The sequence below is a fragment of the Eleutherodactylus coqui genome, chromosome 3 (assembly GCF_035609145.1).
Source record: "Eleutherodactylus coqui strain aEleCoq1 chromosome 3, aEleCoq1.hap1, whole genome shotgun sequence".
Classification (NCBI taxonomy): Eukaryota; Metazoa; Chordata; class Amphibia; order Anura; family Eleutherodactylidae; genus Eleutherodactylus; species Eleutherodactylus coqui.
The window spans coordinates 126,668,785-126,687,887 of NC_089839.1; the positions used below are offsets into that span (position 1 = coordinate 126,668,785).

A 19,103-nucleotide genomic window follows, 5' to 3' on the forward strand; every position below is an offset into this window, starting at 1 on the left:
GCTCCGTTGCTGGCGTCCCCGTCTCCATGGTGCCATCTAATTTCAGCGTCTAATCTCCCGATTAGACGCGCTTGCGCAGAAGGGTCTTCTCCCTTCTCTTGGGTCTCGGCACGAGCGGCGGTCTGGCTCTGCCCCCTTCTACGCGTCATCGCGTAGCTCCGCCACTTCACGTGTGCCGATTCCAGCCAATCAGGAGGCTGGAATCGGCAATGGACCGCACAGAGCCCACGGTGCACCATGGGAGAAGACCCGCGGTGCATTGTGGGTGAAGATCCCGGCGGCCATCTTGGTAAGGTAAGTAAGAAGTCGCCGCAGAGCGGGGATTCGGGTAAGTACTAAACCTTTTTTTTTTTTAACCCATCCCTTGTGTTTGTCTCGCGCCGAATGGGGGGCCTATTGAAAAAAAAAAAAAAGCCGTTTTGGCGCGGGACAACCCCTTTAAGCAGGTTTACTACAGAAAGTTCTGCACAATCATTTCCACTCATTTGAATGCAGGTGTGTCTGCTGGATGTGCATGGATTTCTGCAAAACCCGTGCAAATAACTGGAAGAGTCACAGACCTGTTTGCAACAAATCTGCCATGCGTGAACAGATCCTAAAAGTATTCCCGGTTGTATGTGCGGTTTATGTAGGAAATCCATCGCACAGTATTAGTGTAGTTCTCTGTTTGCTGTCTAATAATGCTGAACAGTCCGGTAAAATGCAGAATATTGCAGTATTACACTGGCTTCCTTGCTTTCTTGTAAACACGATATCTGTTTCCTTTATGACCTGAGTAGCCCTAAAAGTTTCTAGATTAGATCACAAGTCATTCCTATAATTCTTGGTGCTCAGAGATAGGAACTGCATTTGGTAAAACTGTAAGTTTATTAAATGGATTATTTCAGAATGTCTTCTTGACTTTTGTCAGCCACAAAGGTTCATGAATAGAAGACATGCAGTGACATTATTTCCTGTCACCTGAATGAATTAGATGTACAATGCAGACCAGTGCTGCTACATGTATGACTAGGGTGTTCACTAAGTTTTCAGATTTCTTTAAGGCAGAAGCAGCTTTGTGTGGTTTTATGGCAGTCATCCTTATATCCAATATTTCCTGCTAACCTACTGCGTGTATGTTGGCATTGAAGAAATAAAAAGAACCACAAAGTTGCACATAACCTTAAATAACAATCCGCTAAAGGCAGCGCTCCAGGAATGAAGTGAAGATGGAAACCATAGGAAGGTTTTAATGTTTTTTTAAGTTAAAATATATTATTATTAGAGATATTGTACATAACATGTAAGTCAGCAAACTGCAAAATCATAAAAATTGTAAAGGGAACAATTGACATTATTAAGAGATCAATTGAGATGATTGAATATATCCTAAACAGCAACATTTTTTCCGTCTCAGCAACTCGTTTTATTAAAACTTAACTATCTTTATCCATACTCGTTAATCAGCTTAAAACAAGAAAAATACAACTTTACTTTGTTAAACCATTCAAAAAAGGTTTATAAACCAACATCATCTCTAAATAAGGGCAGGAATGGAAAGGTGGCTAAGGGGGGTGGATAAAAGAAAGAAAAAAAGAGTGGGAGAAAGAGGTGAATAGGGAAAGGTAGAGGAATGGGAAGATAGCGCCTCAGAACAGAGTCCCCAATGGGGCCTCCAACAGTCAATCAAGTGGGTCAAACCCCATTCTGGATCCACTTACCAAATTCAGTAGAACTACGGAACATCATCCAGACCTTCCATGTGGCATAATATGCCAACCATTTGTCATCATCCCTGGCTCTTAAAGGGGTTGTCCCGCGCCGAAACGTCTTTTTTTTTTTTCCACGTGTGGTTTAGCCAATCACAGCCATTCAATGATGTCATGGCTGCCGGCGTGTGTATTAGCTTTCTGGAAGCGGGGATTTCAAGCCCCGCATTCAGAAAGCAATGCTGCGCCGGGGACGAGAAGCGAGCGACATCCTGCCGGAGCGCGACAGAACGCCGGGGGAGGTGAGTAATGAGTTGTTTTTTTTTCTCCACTGTATACCGGCGTATAAGGTGACAGTTGGGGGGTCGTCTTATACGCCCCATCGCCTTATACGCCGGTATATACGGTAACATAGTTTGTAAGGCTGAATGAAGACCATGTCCATCTAGTCCAGCCTGTTTATCCTCCTAATTTTGCCTTGTTAAAGGCAAAAAAACCCAAAAGCAGAAGCCAATTAGCCCTTTGAGGGGAAAAATTCCTTCCTGACTCCTTAATGGCAATCAGACTAATCCCTGGATCAACCCCTAATATTTCCTACCTGCTGTGTACCCAGATTAACAGGTAACCTAAGATTTATATCCTGTAATATCCTTCCGCTCTAGTCCCCTTTTAAACTCCTCTATGGATTTTGCCATCACCACATCCTCAGGCAGAGAGTTCCACAGTCTAACTGCTCTTACAGTAAAGAACCCCTTTCTGTGTTGGTGATGAAACCTGCTTTCCTCTAAACGTAGCGGATGCCCTCTCGTTACCATCGCAGTCCTGGTGCCTACCCGAGACCGACATCTTGTGAGTTAGATTTAAAGCCTTAGCCCAATCCTCGTCTAACAGAGACCGGCTTAGCTCTTTATCCCAATCTGTGCGGAATCCGTCCCGAGCCTGCCTGGCTACCAGAATGCCATAGACTGCAGATATTTCCAACCTAGAATCTCGGGGGTTGCACACAGCTCCTCAAAAGGTGTGAGGGGGGTGAACAACTCTGAAATTGGACCCTGAGCTCGAATGAAGTGGCATAACTGTAGGTATTGGAACTATGCACCCGCCACAGGTCCTCTGTCTCCTATAAGCGAGCTCAATGGTTTAAATCGGTCCTCCTGCAACAGGTCATGCACCCTAGGAATGTGAGTTCCCAATCTATCCAGGAGTGGCAATCCCCTATCTCCCAAAGGAAAGTCCACGGGCCCAGAATGGTTATCAGTCCACCTCTGTGCGCGAAGCTGTCCCATATCCTAAAAATTGAATTCAGAAAGGGTTAAACCTTAATGCCCTGTCTGCCTAGCCCTCCCCTAAGCCAGAAGAGACCCTGCGCCTGATTCGGGGCAGAGTTCTGTTCTAGTTCAACCCATAATTTGGATTGCCTCTGTGCAGAAGGTCCAGGACAGTCTTACATATTGCAGATCTGTAGTATAGAAGCATATCTGGTAGACCCACTCACCTTCTCTCCTTTTTCTGGGTAAGAAGTTTATAACTCAGGCGAAATCTAGCTCCTCCCGACACAAAACATGTTACGGCTCTTCGCAGTTTGATAAAAAAAATTACATGGGATCTTTATAGGTAAGGTCTGAAAGAGATACAGAAAGAGGGAGTTCATCTTGATAGTGTTAATTCTACTGAACCAAGATAGCGGTAATGGGCGCCACCTTTCTAAGTCTTTCACTAAGGAGGAATATATGGGTGCGTAATTTAAGCTGTATAGTTGATCAGGGCCGGATGATAGTTTGACTACTAGATATTTCATGTGATCATTGCGCCATGATAGTGGGTATAGAGGCTGAAGCTGTGTTTTTTCCAAGGGTGGAAGTGTTATATTAAGAATTTCGGACTTCTGCAAATTAATTTTGAAGTTGCTGACCCTGATATAATCAGCAAATTCTTGTAGGATAGCGGGTAGAGCCTGTCTAAGATTTGTAATGTAAACCAGGAGATCATCGGGGAACGAGGCCACCTTGTGTTCGGTTTGTGCTGCTCTGTAACCCTGCACGTCTGGGTTCATTCGAATTGCGTTGGTTAGTGACTCCATGACTAACACGTATAGAGTCGGAGAAAGTGGGCATCCCTGTTGCGTTCCGTTTCTAATGCTAATTGGGTGAAAGAGCTTTCCATTTACTCGTATCTGTGTGGTGGGCTTATCGTATAAGGCCATGATCCAGTTTCTCAATCTGTCCCCTAAGCCTATTTTTCGTATGGTGGCCTCAAGGAATATCCAGCTGACTCGGTCAAATGCCTTCTCGGCATCCACCGATAAAAGGCATAAAGGAATCTTGGCGTCACGTGTCCTCCTTATCAAAGAGAGGGTCCTAATAGTGTTGTCCCTGACTTCTTGACCAAGGACAAAACCAACCTGGTCTCTGTGGATGAGTCTAGGGATAAGCGCTCCAAGGCACGTGGCCAGGGTTCTCGCGAAGATTTTTGTATCCACGTTTAATAAAGAGATGGGCCTATAGTTCCCGCAAGAGAATGGGTCCCTCCCAGGTTTTGGAATTGCTGTAATGATAGCCTGTATTGCTTCACGAGGAAAGGGACAGTTCAAGGATACCGCATTGAAGGCTCTGCAGAGTATTGGCATTATGAGATCCCCACAGGCTCTATAAAAGCGGGGGGTAGAGCCGTCAGAACCAGGGCTCTTACCCATTTTCAGTTTCTGTATCTCTTCCAGGACCTCATGCTCCACAAGATCATGTTCGAGGGCCTCAGAGTCCTCCGAAGGAATAGGCTTTGGGGCAAAGTCGCACAGATATGATTCTACAGGGGCAGAGGTACTGCCCGGGACCATCGCCGTGGGGTTGGCGATATTGTAAAGCTCTCCGTAGTATTTTCTGAAACATTCAAGGATATCATCTGTTGCATGGACCTTCCCTTTGTCTGGTGAGTTTAATGTGAATACGTAAGATTGGTTGTCACGTGGGTTCAGGGCTTTTGCTAAACAGCTATTACATTTGTTACCGTATTCGTAAAACCCTCCCTTTATCCTATCCCTCTGTTGACTAAGGGATGCAATCTCTGCGTTTAAGAGGGAGGAAGCACTGGCCTTATTAGCCTGTTCTGCTCTATCTAGTCGGGCAGTCAGGTCTTTCAATTTATCCATCCTATCATTTTTGAGTCTCCCCCCATGGGATATGAAAATACCCCGCAGAACGCATTTAAGAGCTTCCCACTGTATGTGGGGATGTCATGTCGCTACAATGGGTTTCAGCGAAGGTCTCAATGGTCTTAGGGACCTCCTCAATACAACAAGTATCTACTAGGAGGTTGTCCTTGAGTCTCCAAGTGTTTACTCTATCCCTAGAATTATGTCTCAATAGGGCCCCATAGACGGATGCGTGGTTCGACCAGAGAAAGCTGCCCAGCGAGCTTCTGGGAGACAAGTCCAGGAGACAGTGTGAAATAAATATATAGTCCAACCTCCCATAGCTATTGTGAGCAGTAGCATGATGGCTGTAGTCCTTGACCCCCGGATGAAGTGCCCTCCACATGCCAACGAGTTTCAGCTCCAACAGGCATCTCCGTAGTCTACACAAGGCCACCGGGGAGACCCCGGACTTACCCGAGGAGGTGTCCAGACCGGGATCCAGTGCGAGATTAAAGTCCCCTCCAAGAACAATGCTGGATCCTGCCACAAACTGTGCTAGTTCCCTAAGGATACGAAATCCAAAGGTGGCCTGACCTGTGTTGGGAGAATAAATGTTAGCTACAGTTAAGACATGATGTCCCAAATCCAATTTGAGGAATAGGTATCTGCCTTCCGGGTCCACCTGTGATGCTACTACATTATTATGAGGGAGGCTCCTGTGAATAGCCACCGACATGCCACTCGTCTTTTTTTCCAGATGGCCACTGTGGAACCACTTGGGGTAATATTTGTTGGTGCATTTGGGCATCTGACCTGCCTTGCAGTGCGTTTCCTGGAAGAGAGCAATTAGGATGCATTTTTTTGTGCATATGTGCCAGGATCTGACCCCTCTTAGTGAGGCTGTTTAAACCTCTGGCATTATAGGTGCAAAGGGAGAGTCCAGTCATAAGGGGTTGTCTGAGGATGGAGGGAGGAGCCACCAGGGCTGCCGAGGCACTAGGTAGAGGGAGTGTAGACGTAAAGAGAGGAGAGAAAAGGGGGAAGAAAAGAAGGGAATGATGACAGAAGGGTATGTATTCTGTCGATTAGGGAGCCGTGTCCCAATCTCACAGGGTGGGTTTCGGACCTAAGTCAGACGGAAACATGGTGGCGTCAACCCAGTAGGGGGGAGAGAGTGGGGAATGCCAGAGCCACTACCGGCCATCCCCACCTCAATTAAAAGCTTATTGTGAATTTTCATATATATATGAAAACCTGCATTGGAAAAGAAAAACAAATATACAGCAAAGTACCTACGAGGAGGAACTTAAGAGGGGGATTGGAAATGGCACAATCAGGGTAATGGAGAGCTTAGTGGGCTAGGTAAATGTGGAGACCAGGACAAATTAACCTGTAAAGCATATTGCGAAAAATTGTGCGCCAGATTGAGGGGCGACAGCAGACATCACAAAACAGCATTGTTAGTCTACATGAAGTCCTTATGGCGCGGGACTAGGTAGATAAAGCCTCCTCTTAGTTAATCAAGGCGGTGGGCGGATAGAGTAACCTCTGTTTTTCGGGCCTCTTGACCTGACCTCCTGCCATGACTCTTTAGGCGCAGCGATTGGCAGTGCTGGAGTATGTGGCCAATCTGGAATCGCAACCATCGGAAGTTCTAGGGTGCCTAGAAATTTAGGTAGATCTGCAGGTGATCTGAACACTGCCGATCTACCATTTCTTGAAGCAATGAGCTCGAATGTGTACCCCCATCTGTAGATTATATTGTTAGCTCGAAGAACTTCAAGGATCGGTCTGATTACCCAGCAAAGTTGAAGGGTGAGTCGAGCCAAGTCGGGGTAGACTGCAGTAGGGGTGCCATTGTGAGTGAGGGTGTCTCTCCTATCGCGGACACATCTGAAAATAGCCTCTTTGTCCCAGAAAAAGTGTATACGACATAGGATATCTCGTGGCTTCCACGGATCATCTGGTCGAGGTCTATCTTTATGGGCTGTTCTGGATTTCGTTGTAGCAGGGAACTGAAGAAATTACGGGCCCAGTCTTCTAGCTGAGAATGGGCTTTTTCTTCTGAGAGACCCCTCAGACGTAGATTGTTGCGCCTGTGGCAATTTTCCAAATCGTCGAGGTGAGACAAAATGTCCGATTTTTGTTGGGCTTGAGTGTTTATGGTTTGACTATGGGTCTCGAGCACAGAAAAAACCTCATCCTGAGTTTTCTTTACTGCATTTATGCGGTTTCCCATGTGTTTAAGTTCCTGCTGTATAAGAGACGCTTCTTTTTGCGAGGTTTCTAGAAGTTGAAAGTCTCTTTTTGTCGGGAGAGATCTCAAGTGTGCTTTCCAGTCCCAGTCCTAATCAGATGAGGAATCATATGTTGGAGAGCTAACTGCAGGGACTGCTGTTGCATGTCCTCTGGTGCTTTTCTGCTGTGAGGGACTACTACTCCCCTCAGGGTAGGGAGTCATGCTGGGAGCTGTGCCCTTATGTGATGGAGACTGCCTGCTGGCAGGGTCTCCTCTGGCTCTCTGCCTTTGTGCCATGTCTGAGGTGTTGTGTCCCTCACTGACTGCTGGGCTCTGGTGCTTCCCTAACTGGTGAGGTGCAGCCTGGGGTGAGTAAAACCTGGGGGAGTAAAGCCTGCGGTGTGTGTCCCGTTTTTGTGGGGATACACTTATCTGGCTCTTCTGTGCCGCTTGTGCTGATGTCCTCTGGTCTGTGAGCCTGCGCGCTGCTGCTGCTGTGGAGTGGAGGGGCTGGGTGCACGTGGTCCAGCGCTATCTTGGGAGAGGGAGCCACCACACGTCCCGAGGTAGCGCTGAATTGTCGGCGGCTCTTCCTCTTCAGCTGTCACAGGTCTGCCGGTGCCTCTCTTCTTCCCCATGGCTACCCCGGGGATCACTTTGAGCCGGATGCTGCGGTGTATGGCAGGTATTTATGGTGGGGATACCGGAAGCTCTGCAGAGACGCTGCTTACTCCTGCATTCGCAAGCCACAGAAGGTTTTAATGTTAAGTGCGATGGTGAGTAATTAAATATATAACGCACCCTGGTGGGCCTGGACCTCCTAAAAGGAACAGTCCGGCATGCCTCCAATCCTGGCAGGCAGTATAATAAACAAGATTTCAATAAGTTCATCAGTCCTGGTGCACCAGACATCCACACATGAAGAGCGCCAATGGGGATTCTGAAATGGATGTATCAGATAACATGCAGAGAAATAGGCAATATATATATAAGTTAAAGCCCTGACTGACTGACACTCACTCACTGACTGACTGACTCGCCACTAATTCTCTAACTTCCCGGTGTCGTACAAATACAATTTGGAACAACCATTCTTTAGGTTTTAAATAGCATTGAATAATTGAGTTGTGAGCCCTTTACTTTTCCTATTTAGGACCTAAAGAATGCTTGTGCCAAATTTCATGTTTGTACGACATCGGGAAGTTAGAGAATTAGATTACGTACATTACATAGGGGTGCCAATACTTTTGCGATTAGCATTCAATAATCAAGTTGTGACCCCTTTACTTTTCCAAAGTGCAAAAGTATTGGCACCCCCTATGTAATGTACCTAATCTAATTCTCTTAACTTCCCGGTGTCGTACAAACATGAAATTTGGCAAGACCATTCTTTAGGTCCTAAATAGGAAAAGTAAAGGTGTCAGTACTCGATTATTCAATGCTAAGTGCAAAAGTAAGTGCCCCCCATGTAATGTAACTTGCCGATGTGGTACCAGTGGGAATTTTGGCACAACAATCTAACTGACCTCTGTGTGCATATACTGAGGAGAATCTACCTCACCTCTATGCTTACATACTGAGAACAATCTAACTGATTTCTATGTGCATATACTGAAAGGCTGTAAAGTACATAAGGAAGCAGCCATGGACTGCAGGGATGGAGTATGCTTTTAAGGCTAAGAAAGGGCTGCAACCTCTAGTCTTGTGTTAAATTTGAATAAAAGGGTGTTACCTTTAAGGGTAAAAGTGAGGAGACTGGCAGGGGTGGCATATTCTGCAGAGGGACATCGGTACATATCTAACGCTCCTCTATGTGTATACATATTTTATTCCTTGGTTCCTCTGAAGTAACCATGACTTCATGAAAATGTTCCGTGCGAATAACAGGTGAACAACTGCACCAAATTAACTCAGGCGAAGCCGGGAATAACAGCTAGTTTATTATATAGGAGGACATAGACCGCTACAGCCATAAAACAATAGACATAGAACAGATAGGAAACGTGTTTTAGCCCCTAAAAGAGCCTTTTCAAGGGTGTTTTTATGGTCTGACCATTGCCTATTTCTCTACATAAGCTTAAATGGGGTTTCTGCACATAGACAATAAGATACACCAGTGGTCCCCAACCTTTTTGGCACCAGGGACAGGCTTCAAGCAAGACCATTTTTACAAGGCCCGGCAGGGTTGGGTGGGACATGGGCGGGGCTTTGGTTATATGGGGCGGGGCTATGAAGGGGGTTGGAGTTTAGTGCATTCTTATTTAATTATGACATTTAGAATGTCCTGGTAGTACACACATAGGGCAGTATAATATATACCCCCCCCCCCCTCCGCCTGGCAGCACACACATAGGGCAGTATATAATCTATCCCCCCTCCCCAGCACACACATAGGGCAGCATATAATTTATCTCCCCCCGCCCCAGTAATAGACAGCCCCACCTCTCAGTAATTAGCAGCCCCTCCCCCTGTAATAAGTAGCCCCTACCCCCAGTAATAAGCAGGTCCCCCCCCCCCGTAATAAACAGGACCCCCCAGTAATAAGCAGGTCCCCTCCAGTAATAGGCAGCCCCTCCCAGTAACAGGCAGCGCCCCCCAGTAATATGCAGCGCCCCACCCCCAGTAATAGGCAGCCCCCCCCAGTAATAGGCACCCCCTTCCCCTGTAATAAGTACCCCCCCCCCCAGGAAGCATTCCCCCCAGTAATAAGCAGGTCCCCCCCAGTAATAAACAGCCCCCCCCCGTAATAAACAGGTCCCCCCCAGTAATAGGCAGCCCCTCCCAGTAATAGGCAGCCTCCCCACCCCCAGTAATAGGCAGCCCCCCCACCCCCAGTAATAGGCACCCTCTTGCCCTGTAATAAGTAGCCCCCCTCCAGTAACAAGCAGCCCCCCCCTCCAGTAATAAGCAGCCCCCCCTCCCAGTAATAAGCAGCTCCCCCCAGTAATAAGCAGCCCCCCCCAGTAATAAGCAGCCCCCATCCCCCCAGTAATAAGCAGCCCCCCTCCCCAGTAATAGGCAGACCCCCCCAGTAATAGGCAGCCCCCCCAGTAATAGGCACCCTCTTCCCCTGTAATAAGTAGCCCCCCTCCAGTAACAAGCAGCCCCCCCTCCAGTAATAAGCAGCCCCCCCCCCAGTAATAAGCAGCCCCCCCCCAGTAATAAGCAGCCCCCCCAGTAATAAGCAGCCCCATCCCCCCAGTAATAAGCAGCCCCCCTCCCCAGTAATAAGCAGGTCACCCCCCCAGTAATAGGCAGCCCCCCCCAGTAATAGGCAGCCCCTCCCCCAGTAATAGGCAGCCCCTTCCTCTGTAATAAGTAGCCCCCCCCAGTAATAACCAGCCCCCCCAGTAATAAGCAGCCCCTTCCCCTGTAATAAGTAGCTCCCACCCCAGTAATAACCAGCCCTTCCCCTGTAATAAGTAGCCCCGCCAGTAATAAGCAAGTCCCCCCAGTAATAAGCAGGCCCCCCCCCCCAGTAATAGGCAGCCCCTTCCCCTGTAATAAGTAGCCCCCCCCCAGTAATAGGCAGCCCCCCTCCCATAATATGCAGCCCCCCCAGTAGTAAGCAGCCCCCCAACCTATATACTTACCTCCTCCCTGCTGTCAGCGTCGCTCTCTGCCCTGACGTCAGTGTGCAGCCCGGAACGCTTCCTCCCCGAGTCCTCTCCTGCGGAACTAATGAGCAGGGGACTCGGGGAGGAAGCGCTCCGGGCTGCACACGTCAGTGTGCGGCGGGATCAGCGCGATTACCAGCGAGGAGCTGCGGCGCCCCCGCTGGTAATCGCTTCAGTGGTGAGCGGTGTTGGCACGCCGCGAGCCACATAACACAAGGCAGCTGGCCGGATGCGGCCCGCGGGCCTTGTGTTTAGAGCAAAAGATCCCGGCGGTGCCGCGGACCGGCGCTAAACACCCAACGGCCCGGCCCCGGTCCACGGCCCGGTGGTTGGGGACCCCTGAGATACACCATAAATTGTGAACCTGAAAACAAGGTTCCTTCTTCCTGTTCTGGGGGAAGGGGTTTATTAAAGGTAGTATTCTGAAGTAACTCCGTAGTATTGCATTCAACCACGCTGTGTGCTGGTTTTCCAACCTTGCTGCCTTTTCCACCTTTTGGTCATCTCTAGTAATTAACCCCTTAACCCCTTGAGTGGTGGGTTTCTTACCACCCTGTCAGACCCACTAGGGCAGGTTTTTTAAATGGTCTGATCATTTAATTTCAACTCGTTTTGCAGTCGTGTTCCAAGAGCCATAACCTTTTCATTTTTCCATTGACACGGCCATATGAGGGCTTGTTTTTTGCGGGACAAGTTGTACTTTTTGATAGCATCGTTTTTGGGTATATATAATGTATTGCATAACTTTTGTAAAAAAAATTTGTAGGGAAATTGGGGAAAAAAATAAATTCTGCCGTTTGTTTTTTGGATTTCATTTTTACGGCGTTCAGCGTGCAGCATAAATAGTGTGATAACATTAACATGATTCCGGCAATACCAAGTTTTTACAGTTTTTTTATGTTTTGCTATTTTTGTACATTTAAAACATTTTTTTTTCTTAAAGGTTTGCTTTTGTGTCGCCAAATTCCAAGAGCCGTATTAATTTTTTTCTTCAATTACCAGAGCTCTAGAAGGCCGTGTTTTTTGCGGGATGAACTCTAGTCTTCAATTTTCTAATTTATTGGAACATGTAAAATTTTGATCGCTTTTTATTAAATTTTTTTTAAGGGCAAGATTAACAAAATCTGTAATTCTGGCATGTTTTTTATTATTTTTCCCTGCATTCTCTGAGCAGTATAAATGATATTTTAAAGTCATTTTACAGGCCAGTACGATTATGCCAATACCGAATTGTAATTGTTTTTTTTCTTTTTCGCTACTTTTTCACACTTTAAAATAAAAAAAAAAGATTATTTTTTGTTAGGGCTGCATTCAAAGACCTCTAGCATTTTAATTTGTTCATCAACAAAGCTGTGTAAGGGTTTTTATTTTGCAGCAATATTTATTAAAAGTTAATTTTTATGAATTTATATTTTTGGGTCCTAAAAGTGAGCTTGATTAAGTAATTGGGACCTTACTGCCTCTGTGAAGTGTTTTTATTTTGCGGGATGAGTTGTACCTTGTATTAGTTGATCGTGCAGCATTTTGATCACTTTCTGTTCCGCTTTTTGTATGGTGAGCTAAATTAGCTTTTTTGCCACGTTTAAATTTTTTTTTTTCCACACCGTGCACCGTGCAGATTAAATAATCTTCTGACTTCCTTCTGTAGGTCATTACGAACGCAGGGATACCACATGTGTAATTTTGCTTTTTATTTTTTTACAAAGTAAAGGGAAAAAAGGTGGGGTTTTGGTGTTTTTTATGCTTTTATAATTTTCTTAATATTTTTTGTTTTGTTTTTACTTTAACATTTTTTTTTTCCATTTTTGCCATGCATAATACTTTTTTTTATTCTTCCAATACTCTGCTATGCTAAGGCATAGCAGGGTATTGAACAGGCTATGACGCTCAGATAGAGTCTGAGAGAGCTGCCCGATGGTGACAGAGGGAGCCCTTACCCTCTATCAGCCCTTTACATGCTGCGGTTGCACAGACCACGGCATGTGAAGGTTCAAACAGTGGAGATCGGAGGTTTTCTCTATTCTCCGCTGTAAGAGCTGGTGCCCGGCGATCATCTTACAGCCGATCAACAGCTCTCCCTGCCACAGGGACCATTGACCGACTTCTGACAAGCCGATGGTCTCCGTGGCAATGTGTAAACAATGCAGGAGTTAAAAAAAAAAGCAGGAAGTTGCCGGCAGATCGGTTATAGCTTCCCGCTTCTTTTTTTTAAAAGTTCTGCACTGGTTCTCTGTGGGACTGTGCAGGCATGTGTGTGCAGAACACAATGCCACAGCTTATGGCATTGTGTTTTGCATGGTCATGTAGTGGATATTAGGCTGGGTTCACACAGTACGGATTTGCTGTGGAATTTCCGTGCGGATAAATTCCACACGCTGCTCCTAATCCCAGGATTAGCCAGCAAAGTGGATGAGATTTGCAAAAATCTCGTCCACACACTGCGGCCAATCTGTTGCGGACAAAAGGTGCAGAAATGGCCGTGCGAAGCGGGAATTAAATATGCAGCATGTCAATTCTTTTTTTTTTTTTCCACAGCGGCTCTTCTTCTCTCTATGGGGAGAGATGGCCGCAGCAGAAACACAGGCGGCTAAGTTGGTCCAAAACCCGCAGCTGCAGATTTCTAGCGGAATTCTCACGGATTTTTGGTGCAGACAATTCGCAAGAATTCCGCAGCACATCCATCCCATGTGAACCCAGCCTTAGGCGGATTTACCGAAGAATTTCCCTGCGGGATTTTGCTGTGGCAACGCTAATTTTGTCAAAAATCTCGTTCATACAGGGTGGAGAATCCGTCATGGCAAAGCCGTCGCTGCGACATGGATTTCCAGCACGCAGCATGTCCATTCTTTTTTTTCTGCTGCAGCCACCCTCTCCTCTATGGAAATGCTGGCCGCAACGAAAAAGCATCTGACGAAGCCGCTCCAAAATCCGCAGCTAAGAGTCGCAGGTTTTGAAGCAGCGCCTTCCCGGTGGAAATCTTGAGGGTTTTTTGCTGCGGCAAAACCGCAAGATTTCCGCCAAAAATACGTCCTGTGGGAACCCAGCCTAACCGTAAGCCTCCAGCCCAGGCAAAAATCCATACTGACACTGCTGCTATGACCTGGGGCTCTCCTGCTGCTGCCGGGTCTCCTGGTCCACCTCTGCCGCCGGGTGTTCTGGTCCGCCGCTGCCGCTGGGTCTCCTGGTCCGCCACTGCCGCCGCATCTCCCCCTGCTGCCGTCACTGCGGCCCGGTCTCCCGCTGCCTCTTCTCCTGCCGCCAGCTCTTGGCCCCGCGCCGCAGCCGCCACCTCTCCTCCTGGCCCTGCCGCTGCTAGTGCCGACAGCATGTCTCCTCCTGGCCCCGCCGCTGCTGGTGCCAACGGCGTCTCTCCTCCTGCTGCAGCCGCTGTGGCCGGGTCTTCTCCTTTTTCTGTGGCCGGGTCTTCTCCTCTTGCTGCGGCCGGGTCTCCCCCTGCTGCTGCTGGGTCGTCTCCCCCTGCTGCCACCGTCGCTGCCTTTCTCCTGCCGCTGCCTCTTCTCTAATACTCCCATGGTAAAACATAGCTCCAAAATGCAGCTAGTCCCGGAAAATTTCGGGGCGTGCCACTGAAGGGGGTTAAGGGCCAGGGTGTTTCAGTCCAAAAAGACCAGACACTTTTTAGGGATTTTATGTGTGTGGTGGTTTTACTGCCCTATGTTTTATTTTTTTTTCATCAGCTACCGAAATTATTTGTACTGCCTTTTTGTTCCCCATGACATATAGGGCTATTTTTTTATATCTTTTTTTCACTAAACTTTTTTGTTGTGTTTTTTTTTTTTCTGTTTTATTTGGGGTAAAAAGCTAGAATTTTTTTTCTTTTTAAAATTTATAGTTTGATTTTAAATTTAGTATATTTACTCTAAACTAAAGTACAGGAAAAAGTTTCTCACTTTGTATAATTTGTATAGTCTCGGATAATAGGGTGCATATGGCAATGGTTTAGACTGGCGTCAGCAGTGGGGTTATTCACATATATCTATGTATATATATTTTATTCTGTAATGTTTCTTTTTTGTAACAAAATTTTTTTTTACTTCTGTGTCCCCCATTACGTAATATAAGACCTCTGGGAATCATTTACATTGTCTACTTTTTTTAATTTTATACTTTTCTGCCTCTGTGACTCTGCTCCTATAGACGCCCCAGCTACAGTGGAAAAGTCTATATATGTAATTTTAAAATAGCCCTTCACAGATATAGACTAAAAATAATAATTTTATTAGAATCCTTTAAAACGACACTTATGGGCCAACAAACAAAAAAAGATGCACTACAGACAGGGGTTAACCAGATGAGTAATTATTTGTAACTCATCAAACGATACAAGACATACATCATCCAATGTCTCTGATTCTCCAAGTGTAACCGAGACACAGAGATGAATAAGCTATGGATGTCCGATGTCTTATGCACGGATTCTGAGGATTGGTTTGACTTGTGAGACTTAGCTCACAACAGCTCAAATGATGTTAATAGGTAAAGAGTTGATCATCCAGTTTTCAAGGAGAAAAAGAGCAAAACTAAGGCTCTATGTTAATAGATATAGGGTTGATCATCCAGTTTTAAAGGAGGAAAAAAACGGAACAACAGCTCAACGCGTTTCCCTGCTTAAATATGAGCAGTTCATCAGGAGCTGATAATATCGACTGGACAAATCCAGTTATCCTTACTGGAATCTACTACACTTGTAAGATAAAGCGATAATAACCCTTGTCATAATAGAACAATGTAACTTGGTGTGTAGTGACAGCGCTGGCAGAGTGATGTTACTGCAAGCGTGTTTGTCATCACCCCACAATGAAGTCTGGGTGAAGTAATGCAGAGAGGGTAATATTGTATTTTTGAGAGATGAAATGCCACTATTTAGGGGCATAAGAGAGATGGTTACTTTAATTATATGTTGATTTGCACAATCATGTATTGTAGCATCAGATCAATGATACAATTTTTGTCTGCTAATGATAGGCAAAAAATTATGTTATCACAAGCCAAAGATTGAGCTGTAAGCTTGGTGCAGCTCTATAAGGCTTAGTAAGGCAGTAAGATAAATCCAAGTGTCTTGGTTACACTTGGAGAATTAGAGACATTGGATGATGCATGTCTTGTATCGTTTGATGAGTTACAAATGATCACTCATCTGGTTAACCCCTGTCTGTAGCGCGTCTTTTTTTGTTTGTTGGCCCATAAGTGTCGTTTTAAAGGATTCTAATAAAATTATTATTTTTAGTCTATACCTGTGAAGGTCTATAGGAGCAGCATCCGTAAACAGCCCCAGTTATAGGGGAAAACATCCCCCTGTAGTGACAGTAGTCCGTGACAGAGCTGATCTGGGTCTGCTGAGACCCTGCAGCCCTGCTGTGCAGGGGAAACAAGGTGGTCCCGTGATCGCTGGATCGAATACTGGGAGTGGCAGTTCCACTTTCTGTATTCACTAAATAGTGTTCTTTGAGTCCTATTTAGTCTGCAAGAGAGAAGATAGAAGCTGGTAATAATGCTTCTGCATTCTCCTCCAGGTCCTCAGCTGTCAATGACAACTGAGGATTCTGCCTGCTCCTGCGAGATTACAGAAGCAGGAGCTTTATTCCTACTCTGTATTTTTACCATCGCTCGGGATTAAAGTCCCGAACCAAGTGCTGCAAATTTAAAGTGCTTGGAACTTACAGGGTTAAAAGTGTCAGATAAACATAAGAAATAGTTGTATTTTGTACTGACTATATTCCTGTCTGTACATCAGTGCATGAAATGGTTTGTTCCTTCTCATCATTGTAGACTTTTTTTTTTTTAAGGATATTTCACATATTCAATAAAAGAAACCACGATGCGACCATTTTCAACTGTGAATTGTATTTGGATATAGCTCCAGATGAAACGGTAAGTATTATAATTACTCCAAAATACTTGTAGCTTTATAAATCAGTAGATGGTTTTATTTTCTATTAGATAAGCACAAATGTAGACCGCAGATGAATAATTTCAATACACCACACAAACCATCGATTTTTTTTTGGACATTACAAAAGATGATGAATATGCATGTATTTAGGCAACTAAATACTATGATCACTGCTGAAGGTGGGGACTTGGATGAGAGAAGATATAGGAAAATCGAGACTCAGTTTATTTGTAAACAATGCGCCAGATTTATCACAATGACTTTGCTGAATGATAAATCTGTCAAATATATATGCAGTCTAGTCTAACATTATACTACTTTTAGTTAGCTTAGGGTGGTTTCACATTGACAAATATTCTTTAAATTGATGGATGATGAACAAAATTATTCATAGTTTAATAAAGAATTAGTGGTGTTTTTTGTTAAAAAATAATATGGAACTGATATAATTGTAGAATTTTGGAATTATATGGCCTTTTTGGTATACTCATTGTCAAAAAAAAATCAAGCATCTAGAATTTGTCTAAATGGAATGAAACTTTCTCTGTGTGATTGTAACGTTGATATAAAGTAACTGATCACAATATCAGAGCAAAAGGAGCATTTATTATGGAGAACTGATACCTTGTAGAGAGGCTTTAGTACCCTGTTGTAGCGCCTCTAGCTTGGACACAAGATGTGATACTGGCAGGCATGGAGGCTCTAGTACCCTTCTGGGCTACGTCTAGCTTGGATACAAGATGTGATACGGGCGGGCATGGAGGCTCTAGTACCCTGTTTTACCACCTCTAGCTTGGATATAAGATGTGATATGGCAGGCATGAAGGCTCTAGTACCCTGTTCCATCGCCTCTAGGTTGGATGTAAGATGTGATATGGGCAGGTATGGAGGCTCTAGGACCCTGTTGTAGCGCCTTTAGCTTGGATACAAAATGTGATATGGGCTGGCATGGAGGCTGTAGCATCCTGTTGTACCGCCTCTAGCTTAAATACAAGATGTGATACGGGTAGGCATGAAAGCTCTAGTACTCTGCTGGGCCGCCTCTAGCTTGGATACAAGATGTGATATGGGTGAGCATGGAGGCTCTAGTTCCCTTTTGGGCCGCCTCTTGCTTGGCTACAAGATGTGATACGGATGGGCATGGAAGCATACAGGTTACATAAGGTATCCTGTGGCATATAGTTCCACATTTGCTATAACTAAGCCTCTTGATCGTGCAAACTCATAGGCTGTTGAAGTTTGTGTTCCAGATGTCCCATGCACGTTCTATTGGTGATACATCTGGCAACCAGAGAGGCCACTGAAGTGTGACAATGTTGTGAAGGCATTCCTGCGACACCTTTGTGTGTGTCTGACCAAGCATTATACTGCTGGAAAATGCCTCTTGCAAGCCATGCAATGTGAGGCAACACATGTGGCTGCCCAGACCATCACACCAGCAGTGGGGGCAGTGTGCAGCTCCACAGCAAAGGCAAGATTGAGGCGCTCCCCCCGAGGTCTTCAGACATGAACAGTGCCATCATCAGTGCCCAAACTAAACCTGGACTTATGACTGAAGACAACCCGGTTTCACTCTATAACTGTCCAGCTTTGTCATTCACGACACTACTGCAAGCGGAGGCGATGGAGGCTTGGTGTGAGAGGCTGTACACCTAATAGGTGCCATGAGACCAAAGTCCTACAGCCAAGTGCCTGAAAATGGTTCAGACAGACACAAGATGCTTGTATTGACGGCACAACCTGTCGCTGGATGGTGGACAACGAAATAAGTGGAACTGCTGGTGCTTGTCGGGCAATTAGACAATCCTCTCTATTGGTGGTCTGTTGAGGACATCCTGATCCCGGACTTCCTAATGGTCTTGTCAGAATGGCCCAGGTGACGGGCAATTCTTGACATTCTGGCATTCCAATAATGCCCTCCCTCTCAGACTCTGGCAACGGGGGGGGGAACCTCTTCTCTGGTTAACAAGCTCTACACACGCGGAAGAAGTGGTCACTACACACAAGAAGCCTCTGAGTGCCTTTTATAGGACAAGGGGGGGAACCACTTTTAGGTCCTGAGGTGACAAGACCATTCATCTAATCACGTCACAACCCTCATAATTTGCATATCTGCCTCAGATGTAACTGCATGCCAAGTTTTGCATCAAAAACGAGAACTCCTTCTAGTTGCTTGATTTTATTTGATAAAGAGTGTATATAAACATTTTTTAATACAAGTATATTACAAGATTGATAATGAATAGAGATAAGTGAGCACCAAAATGCTCGGGTGCTCGTTACTCGGGACGAACTTTTCGCGATGCTCGAGGGTTCGTTTCGAGTAACGAACCCCATTGAAGTCAATGGGCGACCCGAGCATTTTTGTATTTCGCCGATGCTCGCTAAGGTTTCCTTGTGTGAAAATCTGGGCAATTCAAGAAAGTGATGGGAACGACACAGCAACGGATAGGGCAGGCGAGGGGCTACATGTTGGGCTGCATCTCAAGTTCACAGGTCCCACTATTAAGCCACA

The 19,103-nt window shown here is 45.7% G+C and overlaps 1 protein-coding gene across 1 annotated transcript in view; it reads left to right on the plus strand.

The window, feature by feature from the left end:
• The window catches only part of TIAM2 (TIAM Rac1 associated GEF 2), a 507,083-nt gene that overhangs the window by 211,996 nt on the left and 275,984 nt on the right, over positions 1-19,103 (plus strand). Inside the window, exon 6 of the mRNA XM_066596062.1 lies at positions 16,482-16,566. Within this exon, the coding sequence (XP_066452159.1) occupies positions 16,559-16,566 (8 nt within the window). The 5' untranslated portion in view covers positions 16,482-16,558. The remainder of the gene's footprint in view (positions 1-16,481; positions 16,567-19,103) is intronic.